The sequence below is a fragment of the Electrona antarctica genome (assembly GCF_951216825.1).
Source record: "Electrona antarctica genome assembly, chromosome: 2".
Lineage (NCBI taxonomy): Eukaryota > Metazoa > Chordata > Actinopteri > Myctophiformes > Myctophidae > Electrona > Electrona antarctica.
In genome coordinates this window covers 20,944,728-20,966,163 of record NC_136807.1, presented here as the reverse complement: position 1 = coordinate 20,966,163, position 21,436 = coordinate 20,944,728, and the positions used below count along the sequence as shown (strand labels likewise).

The window sequence follows — 21,436 nt, the reverse complement described above, 5'->3', positions numbered from 1 at the left end:
GAAAAATGAAGCAATATCCTTCCCCCCCCCCCCCCCCCCTCTTCCTTTTCTTCAGCTAAATTGTGACAAGGAGTTCCTGAAACACAGGAATCGTATGGCATACCTGAGTTTGTTCTACTCCTAATTCAGCTTTTTGACAAGAGGACAGTGCGTTACAAACGGCTTCAATGAAATAAATGGGACAATGCAAACTCATCAGGGAAAATAAAAAGTTGCACTTTTTTTTCCTCACAAAATGACTGTATTGCTGTGTTGTTTGAATACTAACTAATGAAACAAACTGAATACAAATGTCAAAGAAAATAATCCTCAGTGGAAGCAATTGAAATCAACTGCAGCATTGACCAGTGTCATTTTGCGTCTACATCACACCAAATCTAAAGTCAATATGGTCCACTATCCCCAGAAATCAGATACAAAGAACTGCTTGGTTTCTTAGACCAGGCTTCCGTAAAGGGCAACTTCTCTCTGAGGAGTGAATCGATAACTGGACTGCTGAATCTGCCAATGACTGAGGCAGATATGAGTCTTATTTGTTCCAGTTCAGTATAACTTACTCCCCTCACTTCTTCCTCCTCACTTTCGGTTTCTTGACCGGCCTGAGATATGGGTTGTCTATCACATTCTCCTCACTGGCCTTTGCTGAGGGAACAGCACCCGTTGGGGGAAGCATGGAATTCTCCTTGTCTGCTCCTGGTTCATCCTGAGAAGAGGTTAGAAAGAGTAGAATAAAATCAATTTTATTTGAAAAGACAAACAACTGGATGCATTAGCCTTAGAGATTCATCTAATGAAATAACATGAAATAATCCTATGGGTTTCAAATTTGACTTGGCATTAGAGGAAATGTCTTCTTTTTTTAAGCTCTATTAACACAATCGGTGCCGGGATTCCTACAAAATAGGAGCTCTGGGGTGCCGGAAAGACATGGCCGCTTTTACTCTGAAACAATCCAGAAGAAAACTGGAGAGACATTTTGTTAGCTTACCTTGGTCTCGAGTCTATTATATCGCTAGAAGCTCCAAAGCATTCATATTTTGAACGAGAGGCATGTTGAAGTCAGAAATGAAGCGTGTAGTATATCCATCAGATCAAAACCACGGAGAGCGCCCTGGATTAGGAGAGACGAAGCATTCTTTCTGCCGCGCTAACAGCTAATCGAACGGTAAGCCAATATGAAGGCAGAGCGAAGCTACGGGTGCCTTAGAGTCTCAGTCAAAAAATAATAATAAAGGAAAAAATTCAGAATATTCTTCTCTCGCTTGATATCATTGAGGATGCGCTAGGACGTATACACACGTCCTATGAACACGTCGATTGGGTTCCCTAGGACGTGTGGAGCCGTCCTACGGATGGAAACGGTTAAGGGGGCTAGCAAGCTAAACAAATGGATGATAGAAATGTATGAATAGTATTTCATGAAGACTCACACTGATGTTGTTTCCTGCTGCGTTCTCACTGTCTGTCTGGTCATCCTGCTCAGAGGAGTCCGTCTCCTCCAAGGACTGCAGCTCCAGTTCAGATGGCAGGAGGGCGCTTAAATATGGAATGCTTGTTGGTCGTGCTGCAATCACTGGCAAAACAAGCAAATGCAAATGCTGTAACAAGGTGGTATCCAAATAACTAGTCAATTACCTTTCTTAGTGGGTATATACTGTAATTCCACAAGAGGGAGCTCCACAGACTTTGTATCTCCTATAGACAGCTATGTGTGTGACTGTGTCCCTGGGTCTGTCCCTGTGTTATAGCATTAGTTCACCACCAAGTGTCACTGTTGCACAGCCTAACACACAGACACACAGGCCAGGGAGGGCTTGTACAGTACAGTACAGCACAGTACAGCACCACTCACTTCAGACGATTTTTATACTCTGCAATTATATGGAGTGGGTTACGTGCAAGTGTCACATTTTTTGTATTTTTCCAGTTTTTCATGTGTCTGAGGTGACAGTACTTCATTAGACACCCTGGAGTCAATTACAGTAATCACGCTCTTTTCCATTTTACTTGAAATAGTATAAATGTATCTATTATTGATTTTCTTTTCCCATGTCTCTGCTATCTGTGTTTCATCCTTTGACATAAATGAGCAAATGTACTATAATTGTTATCATATATTATCATTTTCTTTCAATAACAACAACAATCAATGAAATGTTTCAGAATTCATGCAAACTCAATGTCAGCATTAAAAAGTCAGTAAAACTGGACATTGAACACATGTTATTTGTAAAACTTGGAGTCACTCACATGGGAAGGCAGTAATATCATCTTTAAAGAGGCTCTGTGTTTCTCCGGTTTTAGCCATGAAACGTGTGAGTGCCCGTTCTACATCTCTCCTCTGAGATGCTGCCTTCTCTCTCACCACTTGGTAATCTGAAACTGGCTCTCTGAAAGTCTGAAAGAACAGATGATGGTACCATGAAAGTATTGCGAGATTAAAGGCACAATGCAGTGTCCTACAGAAGTACCTCTACATTGTATATGCCATTATCTACATGGGTGCAAACTGCATGCCTTTAATTATGTGTGTGTGTGTGTGTGTGTGTGTGTGTGTGTGTGTGTGTGTGTGTGTGTGTGTGTGTGTGTGTGTGTGTGTGAAATCCCACGTAACCGTTACTATTAATTTAAGGAACCTCTGTCAGTCCATTTGATCTGCATTTTTCTCCTCAGTGGGCTGGAGCAATAGATCTGAACATTGACCATAACCAAGACAGTGAGGAAGCCCGTTTTTCACTTTCCCCAAATTTAATCACATTTTTGTGAATTCAGTGTAGGTAAGGGCCGCTTTTGATATCATGTCCATAGCACTTGTTCGCACAATGACACACTCCCGAGTTGTTACACAAAGCCATGATAAATGAGCAGCTTCCCTCTCCAAAAGTTTAACTAAGCATACGGCTTACGGCATACATAACGCATAACCCAAAGTTTGCAAATACTTTGTGTGTAGCTTACAGGGGTTTTGATGTAGGTGTGGGGGTCAGGGAACTCTGGGAAGTGGCTGGGGATGTAAGGAGGATGTGTGCGTTTCAGTCCAGCCACCAAAGCTTTGGGTGTCACAGGTGGGTTAGTCACTGGAGCTGAAATTCATTACAAAAAATATATAGTTATTAAATGTCAGCCCTTTCATAGTATTTTTTTATCTCACATATGCACTGTGCAAACTTAGCCTAAAAGGCATAATAATAATATACATGTTCCAATGCTCAATGCTAAAAACACCATTAAATCGTTAATCACAATTATTTGTGTGACATTTAATCATCAAGTAAACAGCTAGCCAATGTCTTACTTACGAGCAGTTATGACCATCCTCTGAGATCTCTTTGCATACACAGATAGTGTATGAACATTGAAACCTGCAGCAACAAATACAAGTTAAATGGTGCTGTTGATTTGTTCTTTTAATAGTCTAGTGCTACAGTGTTAATAGAACTTATTGATATAAATCTATTATATTTTTTTTTTTTTAAAGAAAGGAACCGATAGTTACTGTCCGATGTACAGTATTGTGCTCACGCTACTCACCCATTTCAACGAGTGCAGCAACGGTATCCGAGAGTGTAGGAACGCTTCTGGCAGTATGTTCACAGTAAGCTTTAGCACAGCGGCCTATTTCAGTGATATCTGAAAAGGTGACAGTATATTATGATTTTATGATTACTTACATCTCAGCATACCAGGCATCATCAAAGTAGTGGACAAAGTAGTCAACCCCAGCCAATAGACTGAAAGTATAGATACTGCTTGTCAAATATTACTTAACTACAAGTCTACAACTGAAGGTTGCTCATTCAAATTTGTACCGAGCACTATACATTTAAAATATATATATCAATAATTGTGAAAATAGCAGACCTACAAGCTCACAATGTATTGCAATGTGTGCCTGTAGGTCAGCTATTTGCACAATATCTGAAATAGGGTGTAAGTGGTCAATTCATAATGTACCTTTTTACCGTAGTTCCTACCAATGTAGTGAGTCAAAAGTACAATAGAGAAAAGAGAAGTACACTATTCAAAGTAGAACCTATTTCTCAATGGATATGACGGGCATGTCCATTGAGAAATAGAGCCATGTTATGTTCGGTTCCATTTGTCTTTGAAATGTAGTGGAGTAGTATTCAATTACGATAATCAAACATTTAAAAAACATTTATAAACATATAAATGAGGAGGCAGCCTGAAATTGCAACCCCAAAACACAGTGAAATGATTCAGACATACAGCTTTGCATCATCTCTGTGAGGGACTCCACTGCTGCTTTCTCTGCACTTTCAAAACCACATTCTGTCAGCAGAGCGCTAACCACCACCTGCAGAGTCCTTCGGCGGGCCAGTTGATAATTTTCTGCTGGACTGGTAGCTGCTTTACTGCTACTCGAACGCTGGAACACAAAGGCATATTAGGGAACATAATGAACGACACTGCTACATCACAATTAGAAAGCCTGCTGCATACGTGAGTCCGCTTTAATTAAAATAGTGTGACAGAAACTGCATCATGTATTGTTGCCGCAATTTGCAACACTAGATTATTGGTGAGTTTAACGTTGATACAAACAGAGATTGGAAATCTATTTGGATCAATGGCTGTCAATGGAGGTTATTGCAACTCTAGATTCAACCCATTATAAAACTAGGTCGTCTACATTTCATGAGCTTTCTTTGGTCGTTTCACCTGACAAAACAACTCTAGTGTTGCAAATAGCGACTTGCAGCTAGCTGTGGACCAGAGCTACATTTGTATGTGCCTCTACGTAGCCTTTAGCCTAGCCCAAACATTTAGACTCTCGTAGAGGTTTTTTTCGATTCTGACGAGAGTCTAAATGTTTGGGCTACCTTTAGCCCTGCTATAGCTCCGTTTGGAACCTCTATATCTGCTGCTGCGCTTAGCTCCTAAAGCGTAGCAGCAGCGTAGATATTTTATAGAGGTTCCAAACGGAGCTTAGCCCTGAAACATGACTGTCATAATGGCTAGCGTACCCTATGTATAATCATGTCAGTTTAGTGACGTGGAGATATATGAAATGTTTGGATCTCGTATGGTTCATTAATCTAATCCGAGTCCGTGTTGATGGCTTTATAAATAGTTTCTTACCCCTCCTATGAAACCACTGGATACCACCGCGGGATCCGCCATCGGTAAACTGAATGGTGGACTTTCTTTTAAACCAAGAAATATATTACCATGAAACTAATTCTCCTTTTAGTTAGTAAAATCATTTGTGTTGTGTTGTTGCACGCTACAAAACAAATACGCCATCTCCGGTTGTTGGGCGGATGTCAGATTGCAGAATTATTTTTCTACCGCCCTCTAGCGACGGTATTTCGTTACGCAAAACACAGTAGTGTACTGTGTTTTTTTTTGATTGATTGATTGAAATATGTATTAACAGTTTGCAGAATTACAGTACATTTCAAGCACAACTCAATACAAAGACTGTTAACTGTGAGTGGACGACCCAATAAATGGCATTACATTACACATTTAGAGACGTACAAATACACTTCTATATAGCCAAAGAACAGAACAGGAATTCATCATAAAGGAGGTAAAAAGGGAAAAGAAACATACAGTGAGGGGGAAAAGGGGTGGGTGGGTGGGATGGGATTCAGATTTTACGGGGCCAGTTTCGAATTGCAGCCGTCCGTAGGTGCCCTTTGATAGCAGTTTTGAAGGAGTCCTTCAAAACTGTCCTCCTGCCTACCAGTTTTTGATTGATTGATTGATTGATTGAAATATTTATTAACAGTTTGCAGAATTACAGTACATTTCAAGCACAAACTCAATACAAAGACTGTATTGAGTACAAGAACATGTAACCTTTTATAGAACCTTTTCTTAGTTATGTGGGGAACATAGAACCTTTTTTGAGTGGGGAACATAGAACCTCTTTTTGGTTGAGCGGGGAACATAGAACCTTTTTTGGGGGACCGGGTGAGTGGGGAACATAGAACCTGGGGAACATAGGGATGACCCCTCTTCGACTAGTGTGCTCCTGAGCTCATCGGAGCTCTGCGTGCGTGCGTGCGTGCGTGCAGCCGTGCGTGCGTGCGTGCGTGCATGCAGCCGTGCGTGCGGCCGTGCGGGCAAGACAGCCACTCCTGAAGAAAAGCTTACTGGTTGATCATTGGTCTCGTTCTGCATATTGCTGAGGCCATTACGAAATAATGTAAGTAATAAATAATACATTTAGTATCATAAATAATGAACAACTAACAAGTAGCCTACGCCTACAGTACAGTAGGCCTCAACTGTAGTCCTACTGTATGGAAGAGGGATAAAGGTTAGTGGAAGGAATGCACAAGAGCAGTCTCGGGACAGTTAACGGGTGCAGGTAAAACAACAATAACCTGACAAAGATGTTATATAGTGACATCGAAACGTCGTTTTTACAAAAAATAACTACTAGAGATTTTGATCAGTCACCATAATAAACCATTCACCTCCATTTAACTTGCACAACCTTTTCAAATAATAAAATTGCAAACTAAACCTTCCTTGATAAATAAATATAAAAACACAATGGGAAAGTTTGAGCTCTGCAGTATTGTTAGCTCTGCAGTCGTGCCACAGTGTCTACATACTGGTGCACTTCTTTCCTCTCCCTTGCCTTGGGTTGGCACTTAGCACCCACAGTGTCAGTTTGTTCGCTGCTAGTTCTGGGTGCCTGTGACACAGTGCCCTGCTGGCCTCATCATTCTCTCTCTGACCTTGTCCGTGACCCGAGGGATAGACTAATCACATAATTTGCGGTGCTGGACTCTGTCTGCTGAGATGACGCCGGGGCCCGGGCTAAAACAAATAAAGTTACTGACTTATTTTCCTGTAACTATTACTCTGTTTGCTCTTCTGTGCTGGAGGCAGGCCGCTGGGGGCTAATCTGAGAGGCTAATTGACAACCCTTCCATGGCATCATGCAGAGTCGTTCCTTCCCCTCTCCACCCTGCCCCCTTCTGCCCAGCTGCTTCTGCCACTTAAGAAGCTGCAGGCACTATTTAACAACTCACAGACATACTCACATCGATCCTGGTGTTGGCCTCTATAGTCACCTCAGAGCTGCAGTGGTCCCCATAGGACGGAGGCGCAGGCTCATGTGTAAAGGACATGCCCTGGCAACTGACCAACTACCGTCTGACTGCCTTGTCTGGGAAGAAAAAAGGCTATTGGAGAACACCCTAACAGAAAAGACGGATGAGAGGACCAGCAACCTTCGTCTGTATTTAGCCTTGAAAGGAATCCGGCCCAGTCCGACATCATGCACCTTCATATTTGGAAATGACTGACATGGACTTCATATTTGGGCATGGCTGACACAATAGTGACATCATAGTGATGACGCAAACTTTGGGTAAGCTCGGCATAAAGGCTCTGGTTAATAGTTTATTTTGATCAAACGATAGGAAAAGGACGTACTATCTTTGTCTTTTCGGTTTTTATGGCATGATATCAACCCACGGGTCAACAACCGCTGAAGATGTGTTCTAGAGATGACAAATATGACTACCTGTTCAAAGTGGTTCTGATCGGCGACTCGGGTGTGGGGAAAAGCAACCTGTTGTCTCGCTATACCCGCAACGAGTTCAACTCGGAGAGCAAGAGCACCATTGGAGTGGAGTTTGCCACTCGCAGCATCCAGGTTGACAGCAGGACTGTGAAAGCTCAGATATGGGATACTGCCGGACAGGAGCGTTACAGAGCCATCACCTCTGCATATTACCGTGGGGCGGTGGGTGCACTGCTTGTGTATGACATCGCCAAGCACCGGACATATGAGAATGTGGTGCGCTGGCTTAATGAACTGAGAGATCATACTGACAGTAGCATTGTCATCATGCTGGTGGGGAATAAGAGTGACCTGCAACATCTCAGGGTTGTTTCCACTGATGAGGCAGGTGCATTTGCAGAGAAAAATGGTCTGTCATTAGTAGAGACATCAGCCTTGGATTCCACTAATGTGGTAACAGCCTTCCATAGCCTGCTCACTGAGATTCATTGCGTTGTCTCTCAGAAGACAATGTCTGACAGACGGGGCAATGAAGTGTCACCTAACAACAATGTGGTAAAAATCCAGGTGCAGCCCACGGAGAACACGCCAAAGACGCAGTGTTGTAAGTGAGTCTAGTGTCTGATTGTTTACCGGAAATAGCAGTTTGCACGAGGGCTTGCAGATCTACTATTTTTAATGTGCAACACTGGCACACAGTATAAATTAGGCATAACAGTATGAAGGTGTCATGATCTTCCGGTTCCAATTTGCTGCTGAGCCAATCAAATAAAGCTATGGGAAAATGAACAGGAAATGGGTATGCCACCTTATGGAAGCTATTTATACAGAATTAATTAATCATGGGTTCATGGGTTAGACCACAAACAATTTTGTGGTCTAATGTCTCTTTATATGACATCTTGATCACCTTATCAACATGCTCATTCTCAGTTAGATACTTTTTTTAAATGCATATTAAAGGTGCAGGAAGTGTTTTTTTTCTGTTAATTGTTAAATAATAATAATATATTCTGATTTCTACAGAGTGCATTTTCAGATCGGTACACCAATTTTTTCCATTCAGGAGAGAGACTTAAGGATAACAGGATACAATAAACAAGTGAAATTGGGAGTAATGGGTGAAAAAGAGCAGGCAATCAAGTAGCCGCAATTTGCAACTCTAGATTTGTTTACAATGGGATGAATCTAGAGTTGCAATACCCTCCATTGACTCCCCACTCATCCAATTTGGTTTGTGATATGCTTGTCTTAAACAACGTTAAACTCACCAACATTGCAGCTGTAGTCCAAGCTTGAATTATCCTCTTTCAATCTGCCGAGCTTGTTTTTCATAAAAATCCCCCGTAGACATGTTATGAGCTATTTTCTGTCAAGAAATTCTGTTCAGGTGATTCATTTTCTAAGTGCTGGAGTTTGGAAGCACTCGTCAAGTCACTGAACGGCCCAGCGTACCACCGGTTTCGAATTTGCACATAATGCAGGAGGCAGCAGCGCGACCCGTTAACAAAAACGAGTGCTTCCAAACTGCAACACTTAGAAAAAGAATCACCTGCAGAGGATGTCTTGACAGAAAGTAGCTCATAACATGTCTACGGGGGATTTTTATAAAAACAAGCTCGGCAGATTAAAAGAGGATAATTCAAGCTTGGGCTACAGCTGAAATGTTTGTGAGTTTAACGTTGTTTAAGACAAGCAGATCACAAACCAAATTGGATGAGTGGGAAGTCAATGGAGGGTATTGCAACTCTAGATTAATCCCATTGTAAAAAAAAAAAAAATCTTGCAGCTAGCAATCAAGGCTCACAACAAAACATGCTGTTAAAATGATGTCTTTCCCTGGAAAAAAATGCATTGAATTTTACACAAACACATATAAATCTCCGTCCAGAGTATATTTTGTCATGTCACATGTGACGTGTCATGTTCTCCAAAACAGGATGGAGTGCTGGTTCATTTCATGGAGGACCACTCCCACTCCCATCTTGAGCTCCCCCATCCTCGACGCTCTTTCCTCTCAGTGCTCAGCTGTCCAGGCCACTCCCCCTCCCTGACTCACAGGAGGAGTGGGCGTGGAGATAATTTGTTCTCCGAAGAACGCTCGGCATGGAGCCATTGTGGCTTCCCAAGTTCCCGTTCTGATCTTTCATCCCATGCAGTTCAAGAGTGGAGCAGCGCTCACAATATGTCCCGTATTTTTCAGTGAATAAATTGTGCTGCTGGAATCAACAGCATAAATAAAGTGTACACTGCAGCGAGGACTTTGTTCAGGCTACTCAAAATGTTCCCAGTCCTAGCCTGAGAACGGACAGACCATTCAAGCGTCTCATGTACGTTGCAAGTTGCAACCCCAGAGACTATTCTGTTAAGCAGGTGCAATCTTGGTCAGGTCACTGATTTTGCATCTTGTTCTCCCACATACACTAGCTGTCTAGCTCCGTAACCAACTAACCATCATGGGAAAAAGGCAAATCATGCAAAGATCCCAGATTCCCAGGGCAAGACGAGGCAAATTAATGAATGAAATGGGAGCATCTCAAACACAGTCCAGCAAAACAACAAGGAGGTTGTAGAGAGGGAGACGACAGACAGGTCATGTGATCAGACCACTGCGATGACATCACTGCAGAGAATCTAGGACAAAGAGGGTGGCGTGATGGATGGAGAGCTGGCAATGCCCTGGGCAGATACCGTAGCACTAGCAGGCCTCACTCTGGCTGGCAGCTGAGTGTGGTGGAGGCATATTGTTTCTATTTTGCATAAACAAAATACCTGGATTTGCATACACAATCTCGAGTGTTGATGGAGCATTTTCAGTATCAAAGGGCAAGGAAGGAGCATTGCTCTGTAGACCTTGACATGCTCTGAATTTTGAGGCCACATTCTTGGACCTTCATATGAGGTATAGCTTACATGCAAACATGCATGGATAAGGACTGCATATTGTATGAAATGCCACGCCTTACACAATAACATTGTGTACGTCAAAATGGTAGGCCTAGACCAATAAGCAAAGATGTTATGTAGCCTGGGAGGCATACTATGGTCCGACGGAGCATTGGTTCGATATGCGTCCGCACCTCGGCTACATTATAATATGTAGGCTATTATGAAATATTAAGAGCCTAAACAAAAGCAGAGATATAAATTAGGCTATGATTATTAGCCTACAATGATGCGGGGTATGCGATGGGACCATAGTAGAGCTATATTAAGCTAGTAGTATAGGCTTTCCTCACGGGTGAAACCCCCAACCCTGCATGTATAAAACCGGTAGCACCGCCCTCCCATTCAGCAGTTGTTGCATCGACCCCGGTTGGGTAGAACACGCAACGAAATACAGACATAAAAAGGCTCTTTCTTCACTTTTCGGTCTCCCACTTCTACAGACAACATGGTAAGTCGAGTTGTTTTTTCAGCTATATGACTGAAATAACAATAAGATGGATGCTGCACCAGTCAAAGCATTAATTGCTTCCACTTTTCTCGCCGATTCAGTATTTTGACCATCTACGCGTTAATATAGCCTATTCCTTATATACGTATCTCGTTAATTTTCTTGCCAACGGTTTTGCAGCACAAAAAGGAAAAGGAAAAAAAGAGTGATGTTAAAGTACCCACACTGAGATTCACAATGTCGAGATAGAACAATGCGCACTGATGGATATGCTAATGAACGGAGTTCTCCAATCTCCAGCAATTAGAAGGTGCCCTACGTGCTCCGTGCTTTCATGGAGCGAATTTCATTTAGAAAACACCAGGGACCTCTTCCGATATTAATTATGATATTGTCAATCTTCTACCCTGAAATGTTGAATGAAAAAATAAATCGAATACCTTTACACTACACATTTCAGATATGACAGCTGGGTGTGTACTTGCAGGGTGGGGATTCATATAGCGACAACACAGATCCTTCTGTCCATTATTGTTAACTCAGAATAGACTCTCAGTCTCAACATCTAAATACCTTATTTTCTCCACAACTGATCAGATTTGTGTAGGGGTCATCCACACTCCCAATAAAATACAAATGAAAAAATAATCAGGGCTAATCTCTGCTCTTATTTCCAGTTGATTTATATGCATGGGCCTGTGTATATTATATAAGACAGTTATAGTCATTACAGTGCATTTAATATGTATTTATTTATACCATGCAATTATTTAATCTCCGTTCTTATTTTAATTTTTTAGATAAGATTGTTCTAGTCATTAAATTGCATACTGTGTTTAGGCTATTCTATGGGATTCTGTTCCCTCTTGTGTGTGCACTGCACAGGCCTGCCTGCCCTACAGTATATTGGCTATGACCTATATAGCTAACTGCATGCATGCATGCAGATGCACATTGGAATAAGCTGTTGAAACCATGTGTAGGCCTACTCAGACAGGGGAGACGAAAAGTGCCCTCCATTTGCAGAGGTTCCAGTCATGTCATTTTCTCTGTCCCTGCTGATTGCTATGCATTGTGGAGGCACTTATATGTGTAATGACAATCACTCTCAGCTAGAGGGAGCAACTGAATGTGGAAATTGAATTGATCCTTGATTTTCTATTTGAATAGTAGCAGTGATTCAGTGAATGTACACATAGGCCTAATATGAAATTAATCCTCATATTCCTAACCCCCACAGCGTGAGTGCATCTCCATCCACGTGGGCCAGGCAGGTGTCCAGATTGGTAATGCCTGCTGGGAGCTCTACTGTCTGGAGCATGGGATCCAGCCGGACGGACAGATGCCCAGTGACAAGACCATTGGAGGAGGAGATGATTCTTACAACACCTTTTTCAGTGAGACTGGGGCTGGAAAGCATGTTCCCAGGGCTGTCTTTGTAGATCTGGAGCCCACTGTCATTGGTAAGCCTAATTAATTCCGTCAGAATATCAAATTGAGCAAATAATGCAATGTAATACTTGGTCTAAAATTGAGTATCCTATACCTTATTCAATCACTTTTGTGTCTTTAGATGAGGTACGCAGTGGCATCTACCGCCAATTGTTCCATCCTGAGCAGCTGATCACTGGCAAAGAGGATGCTGCCAACAACTATGCCCGTGGACACTACACCATTGGCAAGGAGATCATTGACATGGTGTTGGACAGGGTCCGCAAACTGGTACGCACTACATACTGTACAGTAGGTGTATAGAATGTATATTCTAAATGTTGAATTAATTGATTTTTATTGACCATATCCTTCTCTTTCTCAGTCTGATCAGTGCACTGGTCTTCAGGGGTTCCTGGTCTTCCACAGCTTTGGAGGTGGAACTGGTTCTGGTTTCACCTCCCTGCTGATGGAGCGTCTGTCTGTTGACTACGGCAAGAAGTCCAAGCTGGAGTTCTCCATCTACCCAGCTCCTCAGGTGTCCACTGCTGTGGTGGAACCTTACAACTCTATTCTGACCACCCACACCACCCTAGAGCACTCTGACTGTGCCTTCATGGTGGATAATGAAGCCATCTATGATATCTGCCGTAGGAACCTTGATATTGATCGTCCTTCCTACACCAACCTCAACAGGCTCATTAGTCAGATTGTGTCCTCCATCACAGCCTCCCTTCGTTTTGATGGTGCTCTTAATGTTGATCTGACAGAGTTCCAGACCAACTTGGTGCCATATCCCCGTATCCATTTCCCTCTGGCTACCTATGCCCCTGTCATTTCTACAGAGAAGGCTTATCATGAGCAGCTCTCAGTCTCTGAAATCACCAATGCCTGCTTTGAGCCATGCAATCAGATGGTTAAATGTGACCCTCGCCACGGCAAGTACATGGCCTGCTGCCTTCTTTATCGTGGAGATGTGGTGCCCAAAGATGTCAATGCTGCCATCGCAGCCATCAAGACAAAGCGTACCATCCAGTTTGTGGACTGGTGCCCAACTGGTTTCAAAGTTGGCATCAACTACCAGCCCCCCACTGTAGTACCTGGTGGAGATCTGGCCAAGGTCCAGAGGGCTGTGTGCATGTTGAGCAACACCACTGCTATTGCAGAGGCCTGGGCTCGCCTTGACCACAAGTTCGATCTGATGTATGCCAAGCGTGCTTTTGTTCACTGGTACGTAGGTGAGGGTATGGAGGAGGGAGAGTTCTCCGAGGCCAGAGAGGACATGGCAGCTCTGGAGAAGGATTATGAAGAAGTTGGAGTTGATTCAATTGAGGGTGAGGGAGAGGAGGAGGGAGAGGAGTATTAAAAAGTAATGGAAAAGATTGCAAACACTTCTGCATGTTTACATCTAAAATAAAAAATGATCTTAATTGGCATCTTGTGTGCATTTGTTTTCTTTAATTTCTAAATATAGTGGTTAAATATAAATGTACATTGGTGGTAAGGTGTCTACTTTCCTTATTTTATTATTCTTTAGATCAGTGGTTCTCAACCTTATCAGGCCGTGCCCCCCAAAATAATCATATTTAAGCACTTGGAATTGTAAGAGTTGAGGCATTAAATTTAGTTTGACGGTTCCACATATAAATATTGTGATAATAGCTGATCTACAAGCTCACATCACAACACGAATTTGGCCAATGTTTGACAAGTTTATATTGTAGGCTATAGTTTGTTAATTACTTTTGATGCAATAATGGTCTTTTTCATTTCATGTCTTTCTTTCTTTAATTGTTTTAGGTAGTGGTCCAGACCCACAGGTTGAGAACCACAGCTTTAGATTATCAACCAAACATTCACATAATTAATTGACTTTGATCAAGCCAATGCCTCATTCAGATAATCCCTCTATCATTTTGTTAAATTTAATATTTTACTCCACTAATTTATTAGTGGAGTTAATTACTATTAATTACTATTTTGCAAACATGTTGTATAATCGGCACAAGTCAGCACCACAAAAGTACAACTCAGACAAATGTATTGGAAATAGAGAAAATGTCCCAAATTGAAATACACACCAACTTCACAAAGGCATAAAAATGAACTCTGCAGTGCAGTCCATGTGAGACCATATCAATTATCCCTTGAATAAAGGTTATTGAAAGTTAAAACAAAAAAGGCATACATATTTATGAAGGTTTAGTTAAACAAATGTAAACATGACATGAGCACAGCACTTAAGATGAGACTTATGGTTGTGCTGTGCTCCAGTATGTTGTGTCCTGTTGTGTTACGCACTGGTGGCATCCAATTCCAGGCTGACATCATTGGTCAGGTACTCAGGTCATAGACACTTTGATGCCTTATAGACACCAGAGCTATTGAGAAAGTGACACAGCACCAGCCACTCTAAGAGTTTTACCATGTTGCACTCTGTGTGGATGGGCCTCACACACACATGGTGTCCAGGCAGAATCACACACATGTTTTCCATGAAGCTTCATTCAGTAGTTGAGGCAAGGTGATATCTCCCTACTCTGCCTCTCATTTGTGGGTAAGCCAATCAGAGGCAGAGTGACATGTGACAAGTGACATCTCACAGTGTTTTTTAAAATGTGTTTCTTCCACAGTATAAAACTTTGTAAATGTTTAAAATGTGTCCATTTGAGAATAAAATTACATTTTAGGGTAAGGACTTATAGTCCCCCCCCCCCCCCCCCCCCTGCATTAAGTAACCTCTGGGTGCCATGGCCACCGCTTGATTGGATACATTGACGTAGTCTATACTCGTATTAAACCAATAAATGATATTACAATGACTAAATAAATCCTTTGTCATGTTGTGGGTGTCAGAATAGCCGAAGATTATTTTTCTACCGCCCTCTAGTGACAATGTTTGGGACAGATCTATTTTCTGGAAAGTTGCAGAAAAATCTATTCTCAAATTGTTAAATTAAATATTTAAAGTGCATGTTAGTGGGGAAAAAACATTTTATTCAACGTTCTTACTGGCTGTGTCATGTACTTGAATCCTTCATTGATTAAAATTAATTTAGGAATTTCATTTGGAATTAGTGGAAGTGATCTTGAGGAATAAAGTGCAGCACACAGGTAATAGACAATCATCTAAAGATAATGTCAATTCGTTCATATAAGTAGGGTAAATTTATAAACTACGAAATGGAAGAGGAACAAAAAACGTATTCACAGAGAAGTTGCTGCCCAGCAGCTGGACATCACTGTAGCCTACAGTCATATCAACCAGTCTTGTAAAACATTAGAATTCACAAAGTCTATCATAACATAATCAATACACTTAATGTCACTATTTTTCCACATGTTAATTTAATTCACCACTTTGTCAGAGTTTACAGTGTAACATTGAAACTTCATGTAACTAATGGAGGAGAGTTGTTGTTGTTGTTGTTGTTGTTGTTGTTTTCTTTTAAGAAGCATGCATCCGGTTGGCTGTGCTCCTCTGCCCAGTAGTCAGCAGCTTCTTAGCTTTGATTCCAGTATCAGTTGTTTCTACAATTTCCACAACCTCTGAGTTAACATGCGTAGTCTGTGACTGCAGTCTTTCTTTATTCCTCATCTTCTCCATTATCAACAGCACATCTCCATCCTCATTGGTCTCCTGGTCGGAAAATGTCATGCAAACTGTTTCCACCAGCCCACCAACCACTCCAAACAGGGCCAGAGTGGTGCCAAGCATGTATATCTTCACCATTCCCCGACTGGGCCACTGGTTCAGCATTTCCTTGGCAAATGGGATGATTTCATCAAAGGTATCCATGTTGTCTTAGTCAAGTCTGTTAAGGACAAACAGAAGGTATAAAACAATTTCATGGATAGAACAATCATGTATATATTATAGTCTACTATACAATACAAAGAAAATAAATATAGGCATATGTATAAATATAGGCTACTGTATATTACACATACCGGTCGGTAGTCGTAGGACCCTGGATGCAGATTCTTGAATCAGTCTTGAATCAGTAGGCTATCCAAAGGCAGAGAGAGGAGGACAGATCCTGGATTATAAACACATGAAGATCCATGTTGACGCCCACAGACTAGACAAGAAATGCATATTCATGAGGTATTTGTACATACCGGTAGTTTGTTTTGTGGGGAGAGAGCTTTCCTTAGACATTGTGCAATCTCGCTGATGCAGTCAGTGTTGCTGGTGGGAGTATTGCCACGGGCTTTTGGAGATTGGACTTTGTGGGTAAGAGGTGTAGAGTAGACAGTGTTCCTTCAAGAGTATGTGTGTCACCACATGGGGTCATATTAAGCAATAAAACACATATAGTGTAATGAGGTAACCAAAAGACAGGTAAACGTAATAATGTTGACTTTGCTGCTGCATTATCACATGTGAGAAATGGGAGGTGTCACAGTACACAAAAGAGAAACCAATTGACTTTTTCTGATAGGTTGCATCCAAAATTTAGTCCAACGTTCAGTGACGTGTCTCTGATCCCCCAAAACAAAACAAACAGAATAAAACAATTATCTCAAAGGTGATGGGACTTGATTTAATACATTTTCTTACTTCCCTCCTCAATGAAAGACATTTAAGTAGCCTACCATACTGTTTATTTACTGTACTTTGTCATTATGACTAAAAATTAATTGAAAATTCACTGCAAATCTAAAGAGTGTATGAACTACTGTACACATGCTGTTGAATTTTGAACTACATGAGTGCATTTTGTCAACTTTGATCTCAATGAGGAGAGGTGGATGAGTATCCAATCGTAGTCTTGAAGACTTAAGTCTCAACCCCTTTATTGATTGATGTGCATTGTTCATAGGCTGTCTGCAGTGATCATTCCACACATAACCAACAGATAAGGTTATTTGAATTCATGATGTCTAGAAGTGCTCTGACCTTCAGCTGCCCTCTGCTCTGACAGGCGGATGTGATCTAAATTCTTTCCAAAATAGCGGAATAGGGAATCGTTGCACAAACACAGGCACAACCAGATGGAAAACTCAAAAAGAAAGCTACCTGGCATACTGGAAAGAAACAACCCAAAACCAAAGCAAAATGGAATGCTATCCAGCACTAAAAAGACAATACACATTGGCTGAATACTTGAGCATGGTAAACAACCCAAAACAAAAGCCTTGACTAGGTACAGACTTTCAGTGAACACAGCCTTGCAATAGAGAAAGGCCGCCACAGACAGACCTCGCTCCCAAGGAAAGACAGGCTATGCAACAACCCACAAAATGTGGTTGAAACAGATACATTTTCTAACCACCTGCCCACTATACCAAGATATCAGGCACATTTCCCACAGATTAAACACACCCAAAGTGAGTTGAAAACATTGAAAACATGACCAATGTAAAAAAAAAAAAAAAAAAAACTCCCATACATATTGGGAGAAATACAACAATGTGCGAAGTTTGTGAACATCAGCAAGATTTGTGAACTGCTGTGATAAAAGGTTAGCCAATGGAATGCAACCACCCTAAGGACTACCTGTATCGAGTAGACATCTAGTAAACAGAGCTGCAACTTTTACGCACATTTAAAATTTGAGGCTTTTTTCTTTTGTATACTATTTAACTAGTTTTGAGGAAAATGCTGCTATTTGTCTCAAAATGACATGCAAAAGATTGGTGCTATTTGTTTCAAAAGCTTTATACCCTGTTGCTCTGGTCCATAGCTCTAATAACGCATTAGAGCTACCCTGTATATAACATAACAATGCAATGTGACATAGCTCTGTACTCATTGCTGTACCCCCTCCAACTGTATATACTTTCCCCATTTTCAACTGTTTTATTATAGACTATTTTGACACTTTGGCATGATTAAACATATGTTTAATCATGCCAATAAAGTGTGTGTGTGTGTGTGTGTGTGTGTGTGTGTGTGTGTGTGTGTGTGTGTGTGTGTGTGTGTGTGTGTGTGTGTGTGTGTGTGTGTGAAATTATCTGCACTTTCACCCTGTTGTGTTGCCTACTGCAAATGTCAGTCAAATGAGTTGTGAAATTTGTCTGATCTTTGTCCCAGCTTGCCTTTCACAACATTGTCATTTTGGCAAAAATGACAGTGAGTTCAATTTACCAAACGTGTAGGCCAGGGCAGGCGACCAACTTGGCTGAAGCAGTGCTATTGACTCTTTAAAGCGATTGGCAAATAGTGTAAATTTAAAAACATGCTTTCATAAAATTGACTGTTCTTTGCCAGTGACACTGAACAGAATATAAAAATCACACCCGTGTGAACTGAGTGGTGCAACTCCCCTCTCCCCCCCCCCCCCCCCCCTCTCTCTCTCTCTCTCTCATTAGCAGGCAACAGTGCAGCACTATCTCTCTCTCTGTTTCTGGCACAACAGCGCCACTTTTGCCCCTACTGGTACTCTAAACATATTAACATAGTAACATAGTCACATACTGTAGTCGTCACATAGGTTAGGACGGACATTGCTGTTCCTTGGAGTGGTTGCACCACTCAAAAAATATATTATGATGATACATATTTTTATTCTGTATAAACTCTTGAAAACATTCAAATCCAGCTAGGAAAGAAAGAAAAAAATGTATATTTGCAAAATCAGACTACATTTTCTTACTCATGGACACACATCATCATACCTGGGACAACCAGGAGCTCTTGGTCCCCAGGCAGCCTCACTATACTTAAATTAACACTTTGCATGCTGATGCTATCAGGTGAATGTGAGATCTTCAGTTTCAGCTTCACCCAGCTGGTGGCTGCTCGGTCATGATGATAGGGGAGGGACAAGTTAGAGGTGTGTCTTTCTCAGTGACACTTTGACAAATAGACACAGGCAGGCATGTCAGGCGGGCCAGGAGGGGAACAAGATGACCACCCAAAAAGTAGACATTATGCGTAAAAAGGGAGAATAGCAATACTCGTCTTTCTTTTTTTTTCAATTTACGTTTTATTGAATTTTAATCAAACATACACGAAAACGAAACGACTGACAATTGACAAATACATACAACCGAAAACAAAACAAGACAATATACGTACAATACCCACAAGGGGAGATGTCTGCCTCTCTTCTCTATTGATGATCATTCATAATACATAAGTACCTCAAACAGGTGCATATACAGGTTAAACAGGTTTAACTGAAACTATACAAAATCAGGTCTTATGGTAGAAACATGAGCAATCCATCTAAACCAGTTATCTGTGAAGACTTCAACTTGACCTCTGAAGCTGAATGTAATTCTCTCCATAATAAATATACTATAGATTAAATCAATCCATTCATTCATAGTTGGTATAAGATTTGTAAGCCACTTTTTTTCCAGCTGAATTCTCTCCATGTGGGGGAACTACTCATTTTCCACTGATGTTTACATATTCTTTCCCATTCTTCTGCTGATATAGTAAGGTTGCCCTCTGTTTCCCATCTTGCTTTAATATTCAGAGTATTATCTCCTTTCATGTTTTGAAGCACTACATATAAATTTAAAACTATCTTTTGATAAGTAGAGTCTGCATACGCATTTTGGAAAATCTTAATGATCTCTACTCCCGTTGCATCTTCTCTTCTTAATATCTTTCTATTTATAAAGTCTCTGATTTGTAGGTACCTAAAAAGGTCCTGATTCTGTAAATTAAATTTGTCTTTCAGGTCCTGGAAGCTCATCACATTACCCTGTTTTAAAAGAGTACAATATGCAGAGAGGCCATTCCCAATCCAACCTCTAAACCTCATGTCATGTGTACTAGGTCTGAAGTCTGGATCATATGCAAACCATTTGAGAATTCCAATTTTGTCCTTCAGTTTATATCTCCTAATTATTTCACACCACACCTTCCAATACTCGTCTTTCACTCACACACATGCAGGCACACACAGGAAGTGCTTTGGAACTAGAAATGTACCCCCCCCCCCTCCTTCTTGGGGACCGTTGCCCCATATTGCTGGGTTCTCTGGGACAAATTTTGCTTGAATGGCCAGTATTGTTGTTGTTGGAAGTGTTGTTGTTGGAAGATGAAGTGGGAGAGAGAGGGGGAAAACCCGCAGAAAAACCCTGCCCAAGAGGCAATAACTGGTGATATTGTGCTTATTGAGACCATAGGTCGCATTTACTATGAAAACATACATTTTACGTCAGTCCGTTAGTCCGTAACGTCTGGTCACCCACGCCTCCATGGTCATGCCTCGTGACATCACGTGACATCATGTGACATCATCAGGGATCTCCATATATGGGCATATATGTAGTCGCGACGTAGACGACATCGCCAGGGCGCTTCCCCATATATGGGAATGGATATGGCCATATCATTTCCTGTTGGTTTGTTGGCTCGTTCATCACCTAGACCATAGATCTCCATAGATGGAGCTGACCTGTTCTGACATTCCATATGTTGATCCCTCCACACCCGTCCTTCCTGTTCAGACATTCTATATGTTGATCTGACCTCATCAAACCCTGTACACTCAAGACACGCTCCATATATGGCCAGTACAGAATTCATTCCATATGTTGTTCTGACCCCCATGCCAAAGCGCCAGTACTCGCCCAGAAGTCTGCCGTTCTCGCCCTCAGGGCGTCTTACTGGTATTAACACACAATTTTTACCATCAGGTCAAAATTCGTGTCAGATCCTGTGTCTAGGTGATACACAATCTGAGAGCGGCAAAAAAAAAAAAAAAAAGAGCAGTGCTGCTCTATCAATGGGTAGACACACAGATCTGCGACTTAAAAGGAGTAGGGAATGAGTTATGTAAGACAGTGGTCCTCAAACTTGGCAGATTGTGAGCTTGTATATTGGCTATTTTCAAATAACCGATGTATAGGGTTAAAGTGGTTAAACTGATTTGATACTATATTGACTGCGATATGGCATTGTAGCTCTCTTCATCTTAAACTGAAGACCATACAATGTTATCTCATTATCAAAATCTTCCTTTTTGAATATTTGTATATGATTACTATAGATATAATTAGGCGATGTTCATGCTTTGGGTAGCCTAATCCTGTGTGGTGCTTATACAGTATAACCGACGGGTCATCTAATCAGGCCAGATTAGTTAGGCATAGCAGCTAGATAGTCACAGAATCAGATAAACATCAGA

General features: G+C 41.4%; 3 protein-coding genes across 4 annotated transcripts; 2 read left to right on the top strand and 1 right to left on the bottom strand.

Moving 5' to 3' along the window:
• Nucleotides 1–33: 33 nt before the first annotated feature.
• On the bottom strand, nt 34–5,288 carry taf8 (TAF8 RNA polymerase II, TATA box binding protein (TBP)-associated factor). Its single transcript, XM_079495756.1, has 8 exons — nt 5,104–5,288; nt 4,231–4,390; nt 3,532–3,630; nt 3,300–3,362; nt 2,959–3,083; nt 2,251–2,398; nt 1,431–1,573; nt 34–703 (listed from the first exon to the last, which is right to left on the bottom strand). Exons 1-8 carry the CDS (start codon nt 5,143–5,145, stop codon nt 563–565), a joined length of 921 nt encoding a protein of 306 aa, XP_079351882.1. The 5' UTR covers nt 5,146–5,288; the 3' UTR covers nt 34–562.
• On the top strand, nt 4,329–13,777 carry LOC306917487 (tubulin alpha chain-like). Of its 2 annotated transcripts, none has more exons than XM_079495734.1 (4): nt 4,329–4,464; nt 12,151–12,373; nt 12,484–12,632; nt 12,727–13,777. In XM_079495734.1, exons 2-4 carry the CDS (start codon nt 12,253–12,255, stop codon nt 13,705–13,707), a joined length of 1,251 nt encoding a protein of 416 aa, XP_079351860.1. In that variant the 5' UTR covers nt 4,329–4,464; nt 12,151–12,252; the 3' UTR covers nt 13,708–13,777. The 2 variants fall into 2 exon arrangements, with proteins under 2 accessions (XP_079351860.1, XP_079351859.1); XM_079495733.1 differs by lacking the exon at nt 4,329–4,464 and adding an exon at nt 9,163–9,183.
• On the top strand, nt 7,484–8,125 carry LOC306932428 (ras-related protein Rab-11A-like; the record flags this gene model as incomplete). The annotated part of the gene is made up of 1 exon (XM_079514244.1): nt 7,484–8,125. One exon carries the CDS (start codon nt 7,484–7,486, stop codon nt 8,123–8,125), a length of 642 nt encoding a protein of 213 aa, XP_079370370.1.
• Nucleotides 13,778–21,436: the final 7,659 nt, after the last annotated feature.

Coding starts and splice junctions, on each gene's coding strand:
- taf8 (XM_079495756.1), bottom strand. CDS start 5,145: ATGGCGGATCCCGCGGTGGTATCCAGTGGTTTCATAGGAGGG. Junction 3,631..4,230: donor CACAGAGATGATGCAAAGCT/GTATGTCTGAAT, acceptor TCACCTTTTCAG/ATATCACTGAAATAGGCCGC. Junction 3,363..3,531: donor TGCTGCACTCGTTGAAATGG/GTGAGTAGCGTG, acceptor TTGTTGCTGCAG/GTTTCAATGTTCATACACTA.
- LOC306917487 (XM_079495733.1), top strand. Junction 12,374..12,483: donor TCTGGAGCCCACTGTCATTG/GTAAGCCTAATT, acceptor TTGTGTCTTTAG/ATGAGGTACGCAGTGGCATC. Junction 12,633..12,726: donor TGGACAGGGTCCGCAAACTG/GTACGCACTACA, acceptor TCTCTTTCTCAG/TCTGATCAGTGCACTGGTCT.